Source organism: Manis javanica, chromosome 7 (assembly GCF_040802235.1).
Source record: "Manis javanica isolate MJ-LG chromosome 7, MJ_LKY, whole genome shotgun sequence".
Lineage (NCBI taxonomy): Eukaryota > Metazoa > Chordata > Mammalia > Pholidota > Manidae > Manis > Manis javanica.
Genome location: NC_133162.1, coordinates 131123752 through 131140792, shown reverse-complemented (window position 1 = coordinate 131140792; position 17041 = coordinate 131123752). Strand labels below are relative to the sequence as shown.

General features: G+C 36.9%; 1 protein-coding gene across 6 annotated transcripts in view; it reads right to left on the bottom strand.

Annotated features, from left to right (window-relative positions):
- LOC108397611 (sodium channel protein type 2 subunit alpha) overlaps positions 1–17041 on the bottom strand; it is a 115173-nt gene that overhangs the window by 65234 nt on the left and 32898 nt on the right. For 2 of the 6 annotated variants that reach the window (XM_073241583.1, XM_073241586.1), the window contains 6 exons: positions 14601–14918; positions 13611–13728; positions 3978–4068; positions 3111–3239; positions 2444–2535; positions 1293–1565 (listed from right to left, as the gene is read on the bottom strand). In XM_073241583.1, the coding sequence (XP_073097684.1) occupies positions 1293–1565; positions 2444–2535; positions 3111–3239; positions 3978–4068; positions 13611–13728; positions 14601–14867 (970 nt within the window). In that variant the 5' untranslated portion in view covers positions 14868–14918. Of the gene's footprint in view, positions 1–1292; positions 1566–2443; positions 2536–3110; positions 3240–3977; positions 4069–13610; positions 13729–14600; positions 14919–15483; positions 15569–16586; positions 16852–17041 lie in introns of those variants that run through there. The other 4 variants (XM_073241584.1, XM_073241588.1, XM_073241585.1 and 1 more) reach the window with 4 other exon arrangements.

Genomic DNA, 17041 nt, shown 5'->3' with positions numbered 1-17041 from the left:
AACAGATAATTCATATTATATGAACTATATAACTTGGTAATGATATGAATAAACATATTTTTAAAATTCTATTTGCATTAATAATGAAGACACAAGAGGATACACTTTTCCTTCTACCAAACAGTTCTAAAACATAGTATGAGTCAATATTAGTGAGAGTTTAGTAAGACGGCCACTGCTGCAGGGAGTGGACAGTGGTCCAGTCTCTGGGTAGTAGTTTGACACTCTACCTCCATAGCCTTACTTTGGTCACACTCTTTGACCCTCAAAAGTTCTTTTAGTAGAAATCCATTTGAAGGAAACAATCAGAAGTAGAGAAAAGATTTGTGTGTAAAGATTGTGATGTTGTTATTAATAAGTAAAAATGGGAAACCTCATAAATAATGGAATAATTTATTTATTCATTTGTCCAATGAATTTCAATCTCTCCAGTATAAATCTTCATAAGAACACTAACTCTCAAAACATTAGTATTACGTGAGAAGGAGCAAAGTTCCATATAGTTCTAAAAACCATGAAGGATACCTCAGAATAAGTTATTCCAGAAGAGTACTGATAATCAAGAGACCAATGTAAGTCAGCTGGCTAGTTGTACATGGAAAGGGAGAGGCCTTGTCAGCCAAGTGACAGAGGATCTGGCTTCACTGATAAGAAGTTATACTGTAGTATACGGCATTGTAAGTTTTACTTTGATGTTCATCCCTAAAATAAAATCAAACTATACTGATAAGGAACTCTAAAACAATGATGGACACCAAAGGGATAAATTAGAATAGGAATATCATAGAAGTAGGTGTTTAGTTTACATCGTCCCATCATCAATAAAGAGCTGGATTGGGGTTGATTAACTTTCTGATGACTACACAAATTCAGATTTCATCTTGGTGAATGGTTTCTCTATTTCCAGATACGTACATTGAGTCAACAAAACAGAGCCAAATTATTTTTCTTCCATCTTCTTAACATTTCTGAATAGTTCAAAGGTGCCAATTTATTAAGATGACTGCTAATTCATGATCAACATCTATCGAATAAATATTTTTTGCTTGTATAGCAGAATACACTATTGCTTTCAACACTGGTTTAGGAAAAAGATAACATTTCAAATGGTAATTTATCATGTTGATTCATGGATAAGGAAAAAGGATTAAGATTTATGTATCAGATGTATTGAGTTATCTTAAATTGGTCTAAGTCATTTGGTTCACATCAGAATTGTGACAACTTCCACAACATATATATTTTAATATTTAAAGGACTAAGCATATTAATGGTTAAAAGATATATCTTACCTTTATCCTCGATATATTCATCCCAGTTAAACATGCTTACTGTCCTATTGAAAATGGTTCCGTTCCCATCCAGTGAGTTATTAAAGAAGGATGTGATGTTTATTTCAAATGAAGAATTATCTGGAGGCCATTGCAAACATTTATTCCGCAGATTGCCCATAAACAGTTGTAGTCCTATTAGTGCAAACACGCTCAGACAGAACACAGTCAGGATCATGACATCAGAGAGCTTCTTCACAGACTGGATCAGGGCCCCCACGATGGTCTTCAGGCCTACAAATAAAACCACAGGGAGGAATGTAAATACACTATGCAACAGCTACTTTACCTATAAAAACATCACGAGCTTGTCCTGGAAAATAAAGATGTCATGCAGAATGCCAACAATATCAGTTTAATGCTTGTGATTGAATAACATTTTCATGAAAAGCCTGCTAGCTGGTGAAAAATGAATGAAAGCAGAACTCGAATGTTCATTAGAAAACTGCGAATGGAAATGAACCAAAAGTGTATTTCCAAACACTCCTTAGAGCAAAAGAAATGATTTTGTTATTCATGCTTAAACATCAACCTTGTGTAAATATTTTGCTTTTATTTGCAGATGTCTTACTCCCTAACCTTGTATTTGATTTTAGAAAAATCTATATAAATAGAGTAGTAAGAAATCTTGAAGTCATTGAGTTAAGGGGTTATATATTTGTGAATTCTGCAAGCTTGCATATGGGTTAAAAAAGGAAGACATCTGAAAACTGAGCCCCATGCAGCACTCATGCTATCCCCTGCTCTTTCATTTGTCTGCAGGTAAGAAATTTACCAGTTTTGACTTAAATGGTCAAATTTGGATCAGTTTGAATGCCTCACAGTACAGCTTCTATGCGGAAAGCTTGATGTTTTAGGATGCAAACCATGTAGCCTGGTACTGCAAATGCCTCATGCAAAAACGTGTTAAACTCGAAGGCTGATTTAGAACAGTCTTAAAGAAGCACCAGTAAGAGCAAAGAATCAAATCCATCCAAAATATGATGTACCGATTCTTGCTTTTTACGTATTTATTTGCAGTAGATGATAAGCAAAAGGCTTATGCACAAAAGCTGTGATTATATAGCACCAATGTAGCTAAAGTCAGCCTCGGTGTTTAACCTAGGTCTCACCTGGAATGACTGAAATTGTTTTCAATGCTCGGAGAACTCTGAATGTTCTCAACGCTGAGACATTGCCCAGGTCCACAAACTCTGTCACATATCTGTAATAGGGAGTTCACACACAAACACAATAACAAAACACAAGAAACAGTTGGAGATATAAGGGGCCTACCACCTTATACCAGTTTCTTCTTACCTGGAATTACAGAAATAGTTTTCAAAGCTCTCAATACTCTGAAAGTTCGAAGAGCTGAAACATTGCCTAGGTTTACAAATTCTGTTACATACCTGTAGAATTAAACCAGAGTTATTCAGAATTTAGGGAAATCTAAGTCTATGTTGGTCTTTCATCAATACCTTTCAACTTCAATGAGTGTTGCCATCAGTTTTCCCAATTAAGAGAAAAATGGCATTGTCATCATTCATAATCTGTGTTACTTGGGAAACTATTTTATTACTTTACAGTGCTAACTGAAACCAAAGACATATAATTTACATGTAATTATAGTTTCTAATTTCTCCAAGTGCCTAATTTGATCAGAAGAAAAATATTCTGAATTCACATGGTAATTAAGAAAAATGCTTGATTTGTCAAGGGAAGCCACCAAGAAGACATAGTGAAAGCTCCCTCCAATGATTTACTCTTTCAGGATGGAAAATGTATTAAGATACTTACGCAAAAGTAATGACCGTGAAATCCAACCAGTTCCATGGGTCCCGCAGAAATGTGAAATCTTCTAAACAAAAGCCCCTTGCAAGTATTTTTACAAGTGATTCAAAAGTATAAATTCCTGTAAAGGTGTACCTGAGAGAAAATAGCCAAGTCTATATTAAAGATCTATTAGGTAATTTACATGTACATAAGTTCAAGAAGACTTACACAATAACAAACAGAAATTTGAGGTTTCCATATAGGTCTACAGTGGTTTCCCTATGAAGCAGAGCTTAGGAAGAGTTTATAGGCAAAAAGAAACACACTTTCTCAGAGAAATTCTCATTGACTGTAACTAAATGAGTATCGTACTTGCCACATTAGTTTGCATGCCCAGATAATATGGTTCTATAAGAAGATATTATCTGAAATACACTGGCTTTCAGACTGATTTAAGCAAACAGGTATTAACCCAAAGATTAATGAGGCATTTGTGTTTAACAAAACATGCATCATTAAGGGCCATGAAACATACTAATAAAACTCAGAAAGGTGATAGCCGTGAGAAAAGGAACATACAAGTTAGGTATAATTTTTATCATTGGATAATAGTAATCACTGATAATCTTCAAAGGAGTATGAGACTCATAAGGAAGATCTAGATCTACAGATATTGACAGTCAAAACACTGCAGTAATTTGAGCTTCTGAATTAGCCACTGCAAGCTTTGTCCTGGAGGAAATTAGTGATTGAAATGAACTTGAATCATTGATTAAACTTGTCTGTCTTAGAGTAGCTAGCTAAAAAAAAAAATGATGTTTCAAGATAGTAAATGCACAATTTGAAATATAAAGGAATAACAGTTTTGAAAGATACTTTAATTCTACTTACTCCACATTCTTTGTCCAGTCTGGAGGGTTACTCATGGTCATAAATACGCAGTTGGTAAGAATAGTGCACATAATGAGCACATTGAATAAAGTAGAGGAATATCGTCAAGGAAGGCAAAGTACGATGGAAAAATCTCACTTTCATGCACCACCATGCTTTTCACCCCCAAGAAGTTGAGAACTTTTATGCCTCTATTATTTTATTATTGAGTTTGTTTCTTCCATTTCTATAATCCAACAACTCCATATCTGGGCCAGGTCAGGCCAAGCCATTGACTATTTTGAGGCTACTTAGGTAAAGAAAGAATTAAAATATTAATTTCAAAGAAATGGATTTACTGCTAAATAATTTATCAATCTAAGTATTTTTAATGACAGACTCAACAACTGAACTGCAAATTCAGTATTATGTAAACCCTGACAAAAATTCAATAAGAGACTTCAAGAGATTAATTAAATGCACTGTAACTACATTTTAAGGGTCACCCTGATGCAATGTCTTGAGTAAGATCCTTTCTAAGTAGAGTGCTCTAATTGACCATAAAATTCTGAATAGTAAGAGAAGATGGCTGGTATTGGTGCTGGCATTTATTGGGTATCAGTGTAAATTTGGACACCATTATAGAAATCCCAGAGAGTGAAAAAATGCTATTCATAACCCTACTCATTCTTTATTTTATCATTTTCACATTACTTACACATAACAAAATATCAACACAATTTTAAGTACAGCAAAGTAATAGGACAGTGAGTAGCCGATGTTTTGTAAATATATAATGGAAGTTTGTTTCCACTGCCAATTGTCTCTAGTCAAAGTAGTAACTGATTTTTCATTTTTACTAGCAGCAATGTAAGGCATAGGCTTAATTCACAGCTTGTTCAAATACATCCACATGAGAACAGCTGTGAGTGAGTGATGTGGATCAACCACTTGAGGGCGCTACAACCAAGAGAACACAGGAAAACACCATATCAATGAAGAAATTTTATTGCTAAAAACAAACAAAAAGAAAGATGAAATTAAAGATAATTTGCTATTGGTATATTAAACTAGAGGATCCTGTGTGTCTTTCAGCCTGCTATGCCTGACTGGAGAAACTAACTTCCCTTGGCAGACCGGCAACATTAGAAATGCATGGTTCCCAACCTGAGCAGTCCTTAACATAGTCTTTCTTGACTTAGCTCCATCTCCTACTCTGCAAAGACAATTCCAAATATTCTCCACTCACCTCCTACCTCCAACCTCTTTCTTCCCTCTCTCCTGACCTCAAGCTGATGACCTTATTTCTCAATTCACTGAGAAAAGATACAGCATCAGATGGTGACATTTCTACTTCCCACCTCCAAAGTGACACACCTCTCTGTGTCAGGACCTATTCTTTCTCCTTCCTGTTTCAATGGGTTAAGTTTTCAATCCCTGTCCCCATAATCTGGACACCTCCTACCTCTCCAGAATACTTTATAGATCTCTTATCTCTTCCTTCTCTCATCTTGTATATCTGTCGATCTATTGGCTTCTTCCTATCAACGTAAACTTGCTTGATTCTCTCTTACCTTGGAGGAAAAAAAAAGAATACCTTCCTGTAACCCACAATCCTCTTTAAATACTTACAGCCCTAACTCTTTACTCCATTTCACAGCCAAACTTCTTCAAAAAGCTGTTTATCTTCTTTTTTTTCCTCATGTATCTATCAGGTCCTCAGCTAACTAGCATTTCTTTCTGAAAATGACAGACTCTCCATGTTTTGTCACTGAAAACAAAAGGTTAATTTTGAGTTCTTATTTGACTTGCTCTCTCTGCAGCAATCAACAAGCATGGCTTCTCCCCTTTCATTATGTCCTCTTCCCTTGCTTTCATGAGGTCCCAATCCCCTGATTTCTAAATGCCTTGTGGGCAACAATTTCTTTGTATTCTTTTAAATGCTGTAATTCCCTTTGGAAAAGAAGGACATAGGATATCTCAGCCATTTTGACCCTGTCCTGCTACATTCACGCTAGTAGAGCTCATCAACCAACATAGCTTCCAGTAGCACTTAGGTACCCACCAATCGCAAATATTCCTCTCCAGTTAGAGCCCTCTGCTGATCTCCACACACCCAGTTGTCCAAATGACACTTGCACTTAGGTATCTCATTGAAACTTCAAAATTATTTAAAAGATTGGAGTTCTAAAACTGAACTAAAAATCCTGTATCCCTCCCATCTCCCTTCTGCCTTCCTTTGACATCTCTGTATCTTATAAAATGTCCTATGATGTTTTATAGGAGCAATCTTGGATTTCTCTCCCTCCCTAAACCTCCACATTCAATTTAGTGCCAAATACTTCAATTCTGCCTGCTATCCCTGGATTCAGTGCACTTTTTTTGCATTCCCACATCACTACATGGTCCGGGTGGCCATCAAGTCTAACCTAGATTATTGCCGTTTCCTCCAAAATGGTCGTTCTGAATCCGTGTTTGGTTCCCTTCAGTCTATCTGCACACTGCACCAAAACAACCTTTGTAAATGTAATTCAGAATATTTCAATAGCTTTCCATTACTCTTAGGATGATGATCAAATGTCTTGACATAGTCTAGATTCTATGAGGTCTGGCCCATCTACTCCTTCAGTTTTGTATTCTTTGCTCTTCATTGTATCTCCCTTATTATTCTAATTGATTTAGAACATCTAATGAACTATATACTCTTTTTCAAATAAGGGTCTTTGCAAATGCCACCTCTTCTCCCTGGAAATGCTTTCTACTTTACTCTAGCCAACTCATACTTCTCTTCATATGCAGATTAAAAGTGATTTCTAGTAAAAAGTTATTCACAATAACACCTGACCTGTTTAGGTATACCAGTTATACATTCCTGTAACACTTTACACTATTCCTCCAATGACTGATTTTAATGTTGATCTTTTCTATTAGATAGTCAGTTTCATAAGGGCCAAGATCATGTCTGTACTATTCACCACTATATCCTTGCCATTTTGTACTGCCATTTGACAAAAATCAATTTGCAAGTCATTTTTTTACTAAATGGAATATTTTTCTTTTTCAATAATTTTTCACGATATGTTTATTGATATGGAACAAAAATAGAGCATGAAGTTTGCCTTAACATATATTGAGTACATAAATTACTACACTTTTTTTTTGAAAGGGAGGACATATAGGAACATTAGGTGGGAATTAATGGCCTCATGAGGTTTATGTCACATAAGGGTCTGAGCCATGGTTTTCTGACCCTTAATACATTTTCACTCTTTATAATTGTAGAACTTAATTATATACAATAAAGTAAACTATATATTTCAATATTATTAAACAACAGAAAGAGTGATTCTTGTCCAGTAAGTCACAATTAATAAGGCACTATGTTTAAACATGTATTTTCCATGTTGTGTGGCTATCATTTAAAAGGATATACTTTTTAATTAAAACATACACTTTAATTTAATAAAAATATTAATAAATTTATAAATTTAAAAATTGGTAAAAAATACACTTAAGATAAAGATCCTGATAGACATTCAAAAAAGAAAGCAAATAAAACTGTTATGCTTTTAAAACAAAATAGATAACTAGAGTCAGGTTTTTCTGATTTGGACTTAAAAGCTATCTCTATATAGTTTCAAAATCCATCAACTTTTTAAAAAATCACTGTGAATTTATTTTATTAGTTACATACTTTTAAATTCCTGGAATTTGGTGAGTGACTCTAGCAGTACAGTTTTGGATAATCATAACAAACACACAAATATGAAAAAATATTACATAGATGTGGATTTTGTATTGGTAATAAAATATACTGAAAAAGTGTAGAAACTCCACATTAAGGCAGATTTCAAGGGACTAGAACTAGTAACAAGATGCATAAATATCATTTTCTAAATATAAAGGCCAAGACGTCAGCTAAAGTACATTTTTCAAAAGAACAAAGTATCCCAAATGATATTTCCTTAAACGCCTTGGTATATAAAATAAAATAGAAGCAGATTAACCTTATACAGTATCAGAAAAAAAGGATCTTTTTAAAATATTAATTTTTTTATACCAAGTATTAAAAAAGGGGTTAACTTTTTTATTGTTACTAAGCTCTCTGTAAATCTAAAATATTTCTTGCATGTATGCGATGAGGAGAGACTTCAAGTTCATACTGAAAATGTTTTAGAAGCCTTTGACATGGAACTTGGATAATTAAAGAGCTGGCATGCCTACCCCCATATCCACGGAGACACGGTCAAGCAGCGTGACCTTTACAGCAATGAGCCACGGATCAGATGCCTCCTTTACCAACCACGTGGGCTTCCGCAAGTTGTTTTGTTTTTTACTGTTCGGTTTCCTTATATAAATGCAGGTAACAGTACTAATATTTCTCTTAGAGGATATAGTTATGATATGATAAGAGGATACTTGTATGAATATTAATCATTTATTTGTTGAATGTAAAATGTAGGGTATTTCTTTGTTTTTCTTTAGGAAGGAAAGGACATTGTGTTTTTTGTTCAGAAACTTTATAATGAAATATAATATCCAGAGAAGTTGCAGAGGAATTTTTAACTTTATATATATGTGTGTGTGTGTGTGTGTACTTATATATATTACTCTTATATGTGTATATATTTATATATTATTTACATAATATATAAAACTTGAGAGAGAAGACTTGCCTGTTGTTTTTCTTTTAACAAATAAATGGAGAGTTGAAAGCAGAGTAGGATAAGCCTGTCCACATATTGGGACATATTTCTGAGCCAGCAGAAACACTGACTAAATGACATATATATTCTGTTAATTCTTGAGCTGTTTTATTCTTTATTAACAATCTCCTAACAATGTTACTGCATGATAACTTTTGAGCATCGAAATCAGGGAAATGGAAGTTGTTGTTACCTCTCCTTTCCTACAGATCTGCATAGTTCTTTGCATGGAAAACCACAAAGTTTTTGATTTATGCATAGATACCATAGAATTTTAGGATGAGCTAACAAGCCCACTTGAATTAGTGAGGTATAGCCACTGAAAATAACCTTTGAAATGCACAGAGACAGAGATGTTGATAATGTCCCCAATACCTTATACCTGAGGGTTTAGAAATCAGTTTTCTTCTGTTGAATGGAAAATGCAAAGAGCACTGGCCTGAGAATCAGAAGGCCTGGTCTGAAGTGTTAGCTCTGCTGCTGATACAAAATATAGGCTTAGAATGTGACTAAACATGTCTGGGGTTCAGTGAACTCATCTGCAGAATAAGAAGGTTGGACTGACTACATCGTGTTTTGGTCACTGACAGCTCCAAACTCGGTGCTGTGTAAACACTTTGTTTGGGAAGTCAAGCCATGAACGAGTCATGATTGCATAGAATTCTTTGTGGATTTCCTTAGTCAATATGACAGTCTTCCTTTGCTAATCTTGTAGCAGCTGCTGCTAAATTGTAGCTACTATTGCCAACAACAACTGCTATAGCAACCACCCGTCAAGTGCCTACTAAGTGCTAGTCATGGTGCTAGGTACTTAATATATTTTATTATTACTGATGTATAAATTATGATTTGAATTTTATAGATGGAGAAATGAGATTCCAAACAGTTGGAATAATTTAGCCCAAGGTCCTACAGGTAATAAGCAAATCTCAGAGGTGGGCTTGACCTAAGCTTTCTAGTATCAAAAGCTGTTGTTCACTTTCCCACTCTGTGTGGATGAGAGGCGGTTCTGCATTGGTTGTGGCGTTTGGAGTGTCTCAGGCCCTTGTTAGACCTTAAATACCAGCCGTATGCTGACATCTCTCAAGGTGGTATCTCCAGCCCAACCCTTTCTGGAACTCCAGACTCGCATTTCCATCTAAGTCCTCAACTCCCCCACCGAATGTCTAGTAGGCATTTCCAAAATAACACGTTCAAATCCAAGCTCCTGATTTTACTCCCCATATCGCTGCACCTGAAGTCATGCCAAGCTCAGGCAACAGCAGCCGCATTTTCCTTTCTTGACCAGACTGAACACTTGGGAGTCATCCTTCACTCCACACATTCCCTCACACCCCACATCCAACTGCTCAGCAAATCTTCAGCTCTTCTGCAAAACACATCTAAGTGTGGTGTCATTCTGCCATCCTCATTGTCTCCACCACAGTCCAAGCCACTCACATCCCTTGCCGTAATGGCAGCAGGCCCCCAATCTATCTTCCTGCTTCTGCCCTGTCCCTCCAGGCAGTCTACTCTCCATTGCAGCAGCCAGAGTGATCTTCCATATGATCTGAAACAGTACCTTGCCACTGCTTTATTTTTCTCTTTTTACACTGCCTTATTTTTCTTAATAGCACTCATCACTAGCTGACATACGATTTATTTTTAATACCTTTCTTCTCCCGAACACACACAGATACACATGAACAACTACACGAGGACAGGGACTTCGTTTTGTTCAGCACTGCATCCCAATGCCTAGTGGAACATCTGTCACATAGTAGGTACCCAATAAACATCTGCAAATGTACAAATGAATGAGTAACAAATGCAAAATACAGTGTACATGTTAAGCCAAAATAATAAAAACTGACATGAAATATATTTAAAACTCGGACAGGGAATTTTAGGAATATGGATTATTTTTAACTTGCTTATTATCTAGAAAATATAACCATATTTAATTTAATTATCAAAACAAGATACTAGGCACATCAGAAGCATTTTCAGTTTTCAAAATCTACCCCGGCAAGAATACAGTAAGCCTAAGTATAAATTCTCATTCTGCCCAAATCAAGAAAAAAAGCTAATTTGCTATGCAACAGCTCCTAATGAAGACAACAAACAGATCTTTAAGAAATAAGTTGTGATTTTTGTTGGAAATAGATATCTCGGTCCAGGTTTAAAATGCAAACTTCCTTATTGTGAATGGCAATTTTCTGGCTTATAAACTAATGATAATAAATATACAATGACCTCTTAACTGTACCCAAACTTACTGTCACCGTCTCGAAGCATTTCTCCCTTATAGTAAAGGCACTGTGCGCTTCAGGCCAGAAAACCAGGACTTGAGCTTAGAGTTTGTGTTGTGAGGAATAAAAGACAAAATCATTGGGAAAACCACTTGCAAACTGTACAGTGTTATATGCAGCAATGCTTACTAGGACCTCCCATCACATGTGCCACTATCACCAGAAGACTGAAGAATTTACATATCTTACACTGTACCAGTTGCCTTGTCTTTTTATATCTCTACCCCAAGATGAGACATAGGAATATATTTTAGCTCAGGCAATTAGAGATTTTAAAAAATCTTTTTCTACATTGAACGTAATCTGTGGCTATAAGTTCTTGGTGGGTTTCTAAGAGAGTCAAGCGTTCACTGGCAAATCATACATTCACCTGGCTGTCTTCCCATTCCAGCTTGAATCACTGCAGGTCTCCTAACAACTTTGCCCCTTGGAGGTTTTCTTTGTTTTTTCTGGGAAGCAATTGCTCACCCTCATATTCAAGTTGCAAACCTTCCAATTCAAGTTGTATCATGATACTAGAGAGCCACCACCATAAACTATGTCCTTGCTGCCTAGATTTTCTGATAAGAACTTTTAAAATTGCTCTCTCTACCCCTGGGAGTCTTTTCAGGCAGTCTTAAAGTAGGATCATGGGTTCCCTAATCTCCAAAGATTTTTGTCTAGAGTAGAAAAGACAGTTTTTGTGACATTTTCAAAGAAATACATGATTTCCACACAAAAATTTAAAAACAAACCCCCCTGCCTTTTTCTTTGGTATTAGGCTTTAAAAAATCCATCTCATCATTCTGATTCAGGACAAAATAGATTTTCTGACCTATTCAAACCTTCCACTTGGTCACGCATTTTGCATCTGGCTGTCTAATCTCTGATGCATTAGTCTCTTATTTATTCAATACAGAATCTCCCAGTACCTACTCTGAACAGAGCATTGGACTGTCTGAGTTTTCACATTATTTCATATAAAAATAATGTTTACACAAGGAGTATACAATTGCTTTAAAATATAATGAATAATTTATGGAAAGATTAATTCAGTGCACAGATTGCAAATACTCAAAACATAATAGGCCATAATTCACAATTCAGGAGACCTAAATCTAAAATTCAACTTTTTTATTCATTCCTAATGCTAATTCAAAGATATTTTTTTATCTCTGTACAACTGGATTCTTACTTGAAAAACAGAGGTAAAGAAATACTATAGCTTTAGATAACTCACAGAAATTATCGAATCTTAAAACATAAAACAAATGTTAAGTTAAAATATGTCGATGTTTATGCAAAATTTGAGGGTGGTGGTGGTGAATTAGAGGTTATTGGAGACTGAATTCCAGAAGACCAGTCTTCTGAAGAAATCATTCACCACATTGCCTGGCAAATCTGGGGACATACTTTACAGCCCCTCCAGGCAGAAACAGAAATAGTTCCCTATACCAAGCTTATGTTATTTCCTGAATTCCTCACTTTATCTAATTTAAATATGTTCAGGGCTTGCTAGGAACAGGGAGCTTTCATACTGCAAACCTTAAAGCCAAGCCCTAGGTTGACCATAGCATGGAATCCCAGGGAATGACTCAAAGAAACGTTAAAAGTTGTCCTGAGACTTTGCTTAAATTTCAGTTTCCCCATCAGGAACCTTACCTCTGGTTCCTGAAGCTTAGTCCTCATCCCACAGCTTCTGTGCTCTTTCTGTAAATGCCCCTGCCTGGCATAGCCCCGGGCAAACCTTTGCTTTCTTAGTCATCCCCAAGGCTAAGAAGTCCGACCACTGTCCCTCAGCTGGAATAAAACCTCTCATTCACAACTACGCTAGTGAACCTCCAGGAATAAATCAAATTGCCATCTCCCACTAAAGTGACATCAATCCCATTTTTAGGAAGTAGCTCTTCAATAAAAAGAATGAAGAGTAAAATGAAGGTATACATGGGTGGACGGGCATTAAGCCTTTGGCAAGAGATAATTGTAGCATATCCTGTGACTTGAATAAAACATAGCAACAAGAGAGAAAGACAGAGAGAGAGAAAGAAAGAAAGAGAGAGAGAGAGACAGAGAGAGAGAGAGAGAGAAAGGAAGGAAAGAAGGAAGAAAAAAATAGAAAATTAATGGAAATGCTGTTGGCAGAGGAATTTGGGGAAGTATTTGAAAAGCTAGTGTTTATACAGTCACAGTTGTAAATATCTCTAATTCAAAGCTTTCAAATGCTGAAATGAAAAGCAGAAGGCAGACAATTCATATCAAAAGATATAGTTGTGCAATTCACAATATGTATATATTTCCCAAATGTAAAAGCAGTAAAGAAAATTAGCTCATGGAGTTGACCTGTTATATAACATGGCTAAATTTGACGACTTGTAAAAAAGAGAGCCTGATAGTACAGTCAATTAATGAAGAGGTCTTGGATGTAGCAAGCAATTCACCAGGGAGCAGAAGAGGAGGAAAGAAAGCAGTGAGTCAGGGAGACCAGTGCTGAGAAGACGGGAAAAGTAGTTCACTTACCGATAATCCCATTTTGCAAGGTGTTAACTGTTGAGTAAGAGGAAAGAAAAGGAAAGAGTACATAACATGGCCAAACACATATAGTTTTGAAAAATCCCCAGCTAAATAATTCAGTCAAAAAAGCAACATCATATTAAGTGACTTGTTGAGAAAAGGATATGAATGTACCAAAATCTTAATAGCTAATTTTCTAATAGGGTTGAAGGGAGTTAAAATGTACAGGGCAGAGGTGGCACTGAATCGAGAGATTGCTTTTCCTTTATTCAATACTATAAATGTCTGAAAAAGAAAACACAACACATAAACAGAGTTTAGAATCTTATATTAAGAACATTTTAAGAGAAAGATGACACCATTATTTAGAAAGACTGCCTTATAAATTAATATAGTAATACACTGATTACCAACCTATGACATGATGATACGCGCTTTTTCCTTCTGAGCACTATAAACTCTCCTAAATTTGGTAAGTGACATGAGAATTTAAAGAAGAAAATCAAGAAAATTTGCATTTAAGGCCATAGGAAGTAAGGCATCTTTAACAAGTTTTGCCACCAGCATTTTAAGCTGTATTTATAATTTATGAAAAGCATAAAAATGAGATTTTGATCATTTCTTTATTTAGATAAAAAGTTTTCCCAAGAGCTTCAGGGTTTCACAGGTGTGTTTCTGGATCACACTCTCTGGGCACTAATAAGCCACCTGCTGTGGAGAGCCTCGGGAAGAACAGAGTCTGCGGTATGAAGGTCCAAACCTCTGAAGATCGAAGCACGTTACACAGAGCTCGAGATCATAAAGGGATTTTAGATATCACTCTGGAGATGCAAACACATGTATATAAAAAATTTTCTCCTTGTTTTCACCTTTTGCTTCTCCACACGGTAGAGGAATCAACTCCTGCCCTTCCTCTTACCCCACTTCAGGGTGCCTCCTCCTCAGCTCTCTGCCCGTCCTGGGGATGCAGGTTCAGATGAATGCTTCCCAAAGACTTCTAAGACAATGGGTCCCTCACACGCTCAGGCCCACCTAGCATCTTAGTGATACTTAGACAGAGTGGAGAAGACACAGAATTCTTCACCAGACATCCCTGGGACTAGCCCAGAACCAATTAGAAAGTAGGGGAAATAAAGGCAGCATGACTGAGAACTCACTCTCTTATTGATGTAGTATGGGTCCAAGTCCTCCAGGGGCTCTGACACCATCCCCGGAGGGATGTCTCCATAAATAAATGGAAGGGATTTTCCTGCTTCCAAGTCACTATTTGGCTTTGGGCCATTTTCATCATCCTCATCCTTGCGCTCTTGTTTGGGTCTCTTAGATTTCTCTTCTGCAATGCGTTGTTCAATAGCAGCAAGGGATTCCCTGGTAAAGAAGCGGAAGCTGTCAGGTCCTGGGGGTACCAGCACTGACTGTGCCATCTTTTCATCCTGCTCCTCTAATCACTGTTTAGCTCCTTGCATAAGAAAGTGCTATGGAAACAAGAGAAAGAGAGAGAGAGAGAGAGAGAGAGAGAGAGAGAGAGAGAGAGAGAGAGAGAAAGAGAGAGAGAGAGGGAAAATCAATCACTGGTCATTCTGATACAAGGCAACTGTGGCAAGTACATGATACTGAGATAAAACGCAAACCAGGCTATCTGTGTTTTATACTAAGTAAGCTGTATTTGGCATCAGGGGATGTCACGCAGGCATTCATTTACTTGCATGGAGATCTACCTTTCATATTCAGTAGCTGTCTATGAGGCAATCTAATCTCCCACTCCTACAATGTTTTAAGTGAAAATATCCAATTCAGAGCTCAGAAATGGAGGATACTGGTTTGTGCTTGCTGTTTCACTTCTGTGAATATTTTGGCAGCCATCTTTTTCAGCATCCTTTTTGAAAAGAGATCAGAGATTCCAAAACAAGACATGAATAATCACTCAAAATTGTAGAACCCGGGCTGTGCGAGGATCTCTCATGCATCTCTCCATTTTTTTCCCTATGTTCCCTTTGGCCTACTTTTCCACCTTTAAGAGCTTATTCAAAATCAACGCACCTGGTAAAGAGCTCTGGAAATCCTGAAATCCCAGGCTATGGAAACACAGGTAGATACTGCTGGAAAGCAAGGGAGTGGGAAGGAGAAGGGGATGCCTGACTCTATTTGGAACTGCTCAGAAGCTGCACAGGAAGGGATCTAGCTCCTGCCAAACCGGGCAGGAAGTCACCCACGTCAGAGGTCTGCAGCTTGGACCCCCTGGCTTAGCAACCTGCTGCTAGCTAGGGTAATTGCTTCTTAAATTAACAGATTGGCAGTACCTTGGGAAATGCTGTAGAGATAGCCCATTTTCTCACATAGTGCCCATTTCAGAAAAAGCTACATGGCAGATTTGGACTTGAATAAGATAGTAAGTGTAAGACAGTTTTTATCTTTTAAGCAAACTCCCATTATGTTGGTCTCTGCAATAACACAAATGGAGTTTTACTGTATTCTGATCACATTTTACTGGACTAAGACATGTAACTCAACACACCAACTGTTCCATATGTTACCCATGAACCAGGACAGGAACTTCAATTCTTTTTGAAATAGCCCAACCAAAATCTTGATTCCTGAATGCTATCTAGATACAATTGTTTATCTATTTTCCCTTTTTTAAAAAATATCAATCCATTTAACCCCCACTCTACAAGAATAAGAATTGCCATTTAATCATATGAAGTTCATTTTCTAAGAGCAAAATGCATTAACAGCCACATCATTTCTGAAGCATATGCCAGATCAAACAGGGAAATCGAAAATAGCCTAAGCTACTGTATCATTTCTACTTCTTTTCTTTTCTTTTTGAGTAGATTAGGACCCTAAAGCTACCAGCTAGCAAACTGCCCTCTCAGTATCACAGTGACTCCAAAATATCTCTCATTCACCTCACCCATCCCCAGAGACCCTTGTGCCTAGCGACAGGCATAAGCAAGAAGGTCATTGCACACTGCAGGGAGGAAACTGCCATGCCTGGATGCTCTAACAGAAGAGACATGCTAAAACATGCAGCCAGCAGCTTCAAAATGAAAGTGGTCCTCTGCAGATTCCCCCAAGGATTCTACTGTAAAGGCAGAGAAGCATCACAGAGAATAAGCGTAATAAGAATAGTAAAACATTACCCCTGTAGAATCTTTTACACTCAGAGTTTGGGATTGATAAGCTGGCACCAAGAAGACTGCAGCTAAAATTCCATCATGCTTTTTTCCCTTTTTTCATTTTTTTTTTTTTTTAAATTCTCCTTCAAAGACCACACCTAACTTCCTGTAAAAGGATTCTGGTAACTGAAGTAAGAACAGGCATTTCCTGTGTGGGGACTACAAAATGGCATGATTTTGACCACCACTAGAGGGCGGGGAACCGTGATGAGAAACCCCTCACAGCGCACTCACAGACGTGTTTCAAGAGCCCAGCGCTTTAGTGTGGAGCTCTGATCTACAGGCTTTCTTTTCCTTAGAACAAAACCTAAAGATGCTGCTGCTGTCAATTATTAATTTTGTTGTCAGATTAAGTTTATGTTCCTGTTTTTTATTTGCTAACCCCGAAGTCCTTCAATTAATACAAATAATTCAAAAAA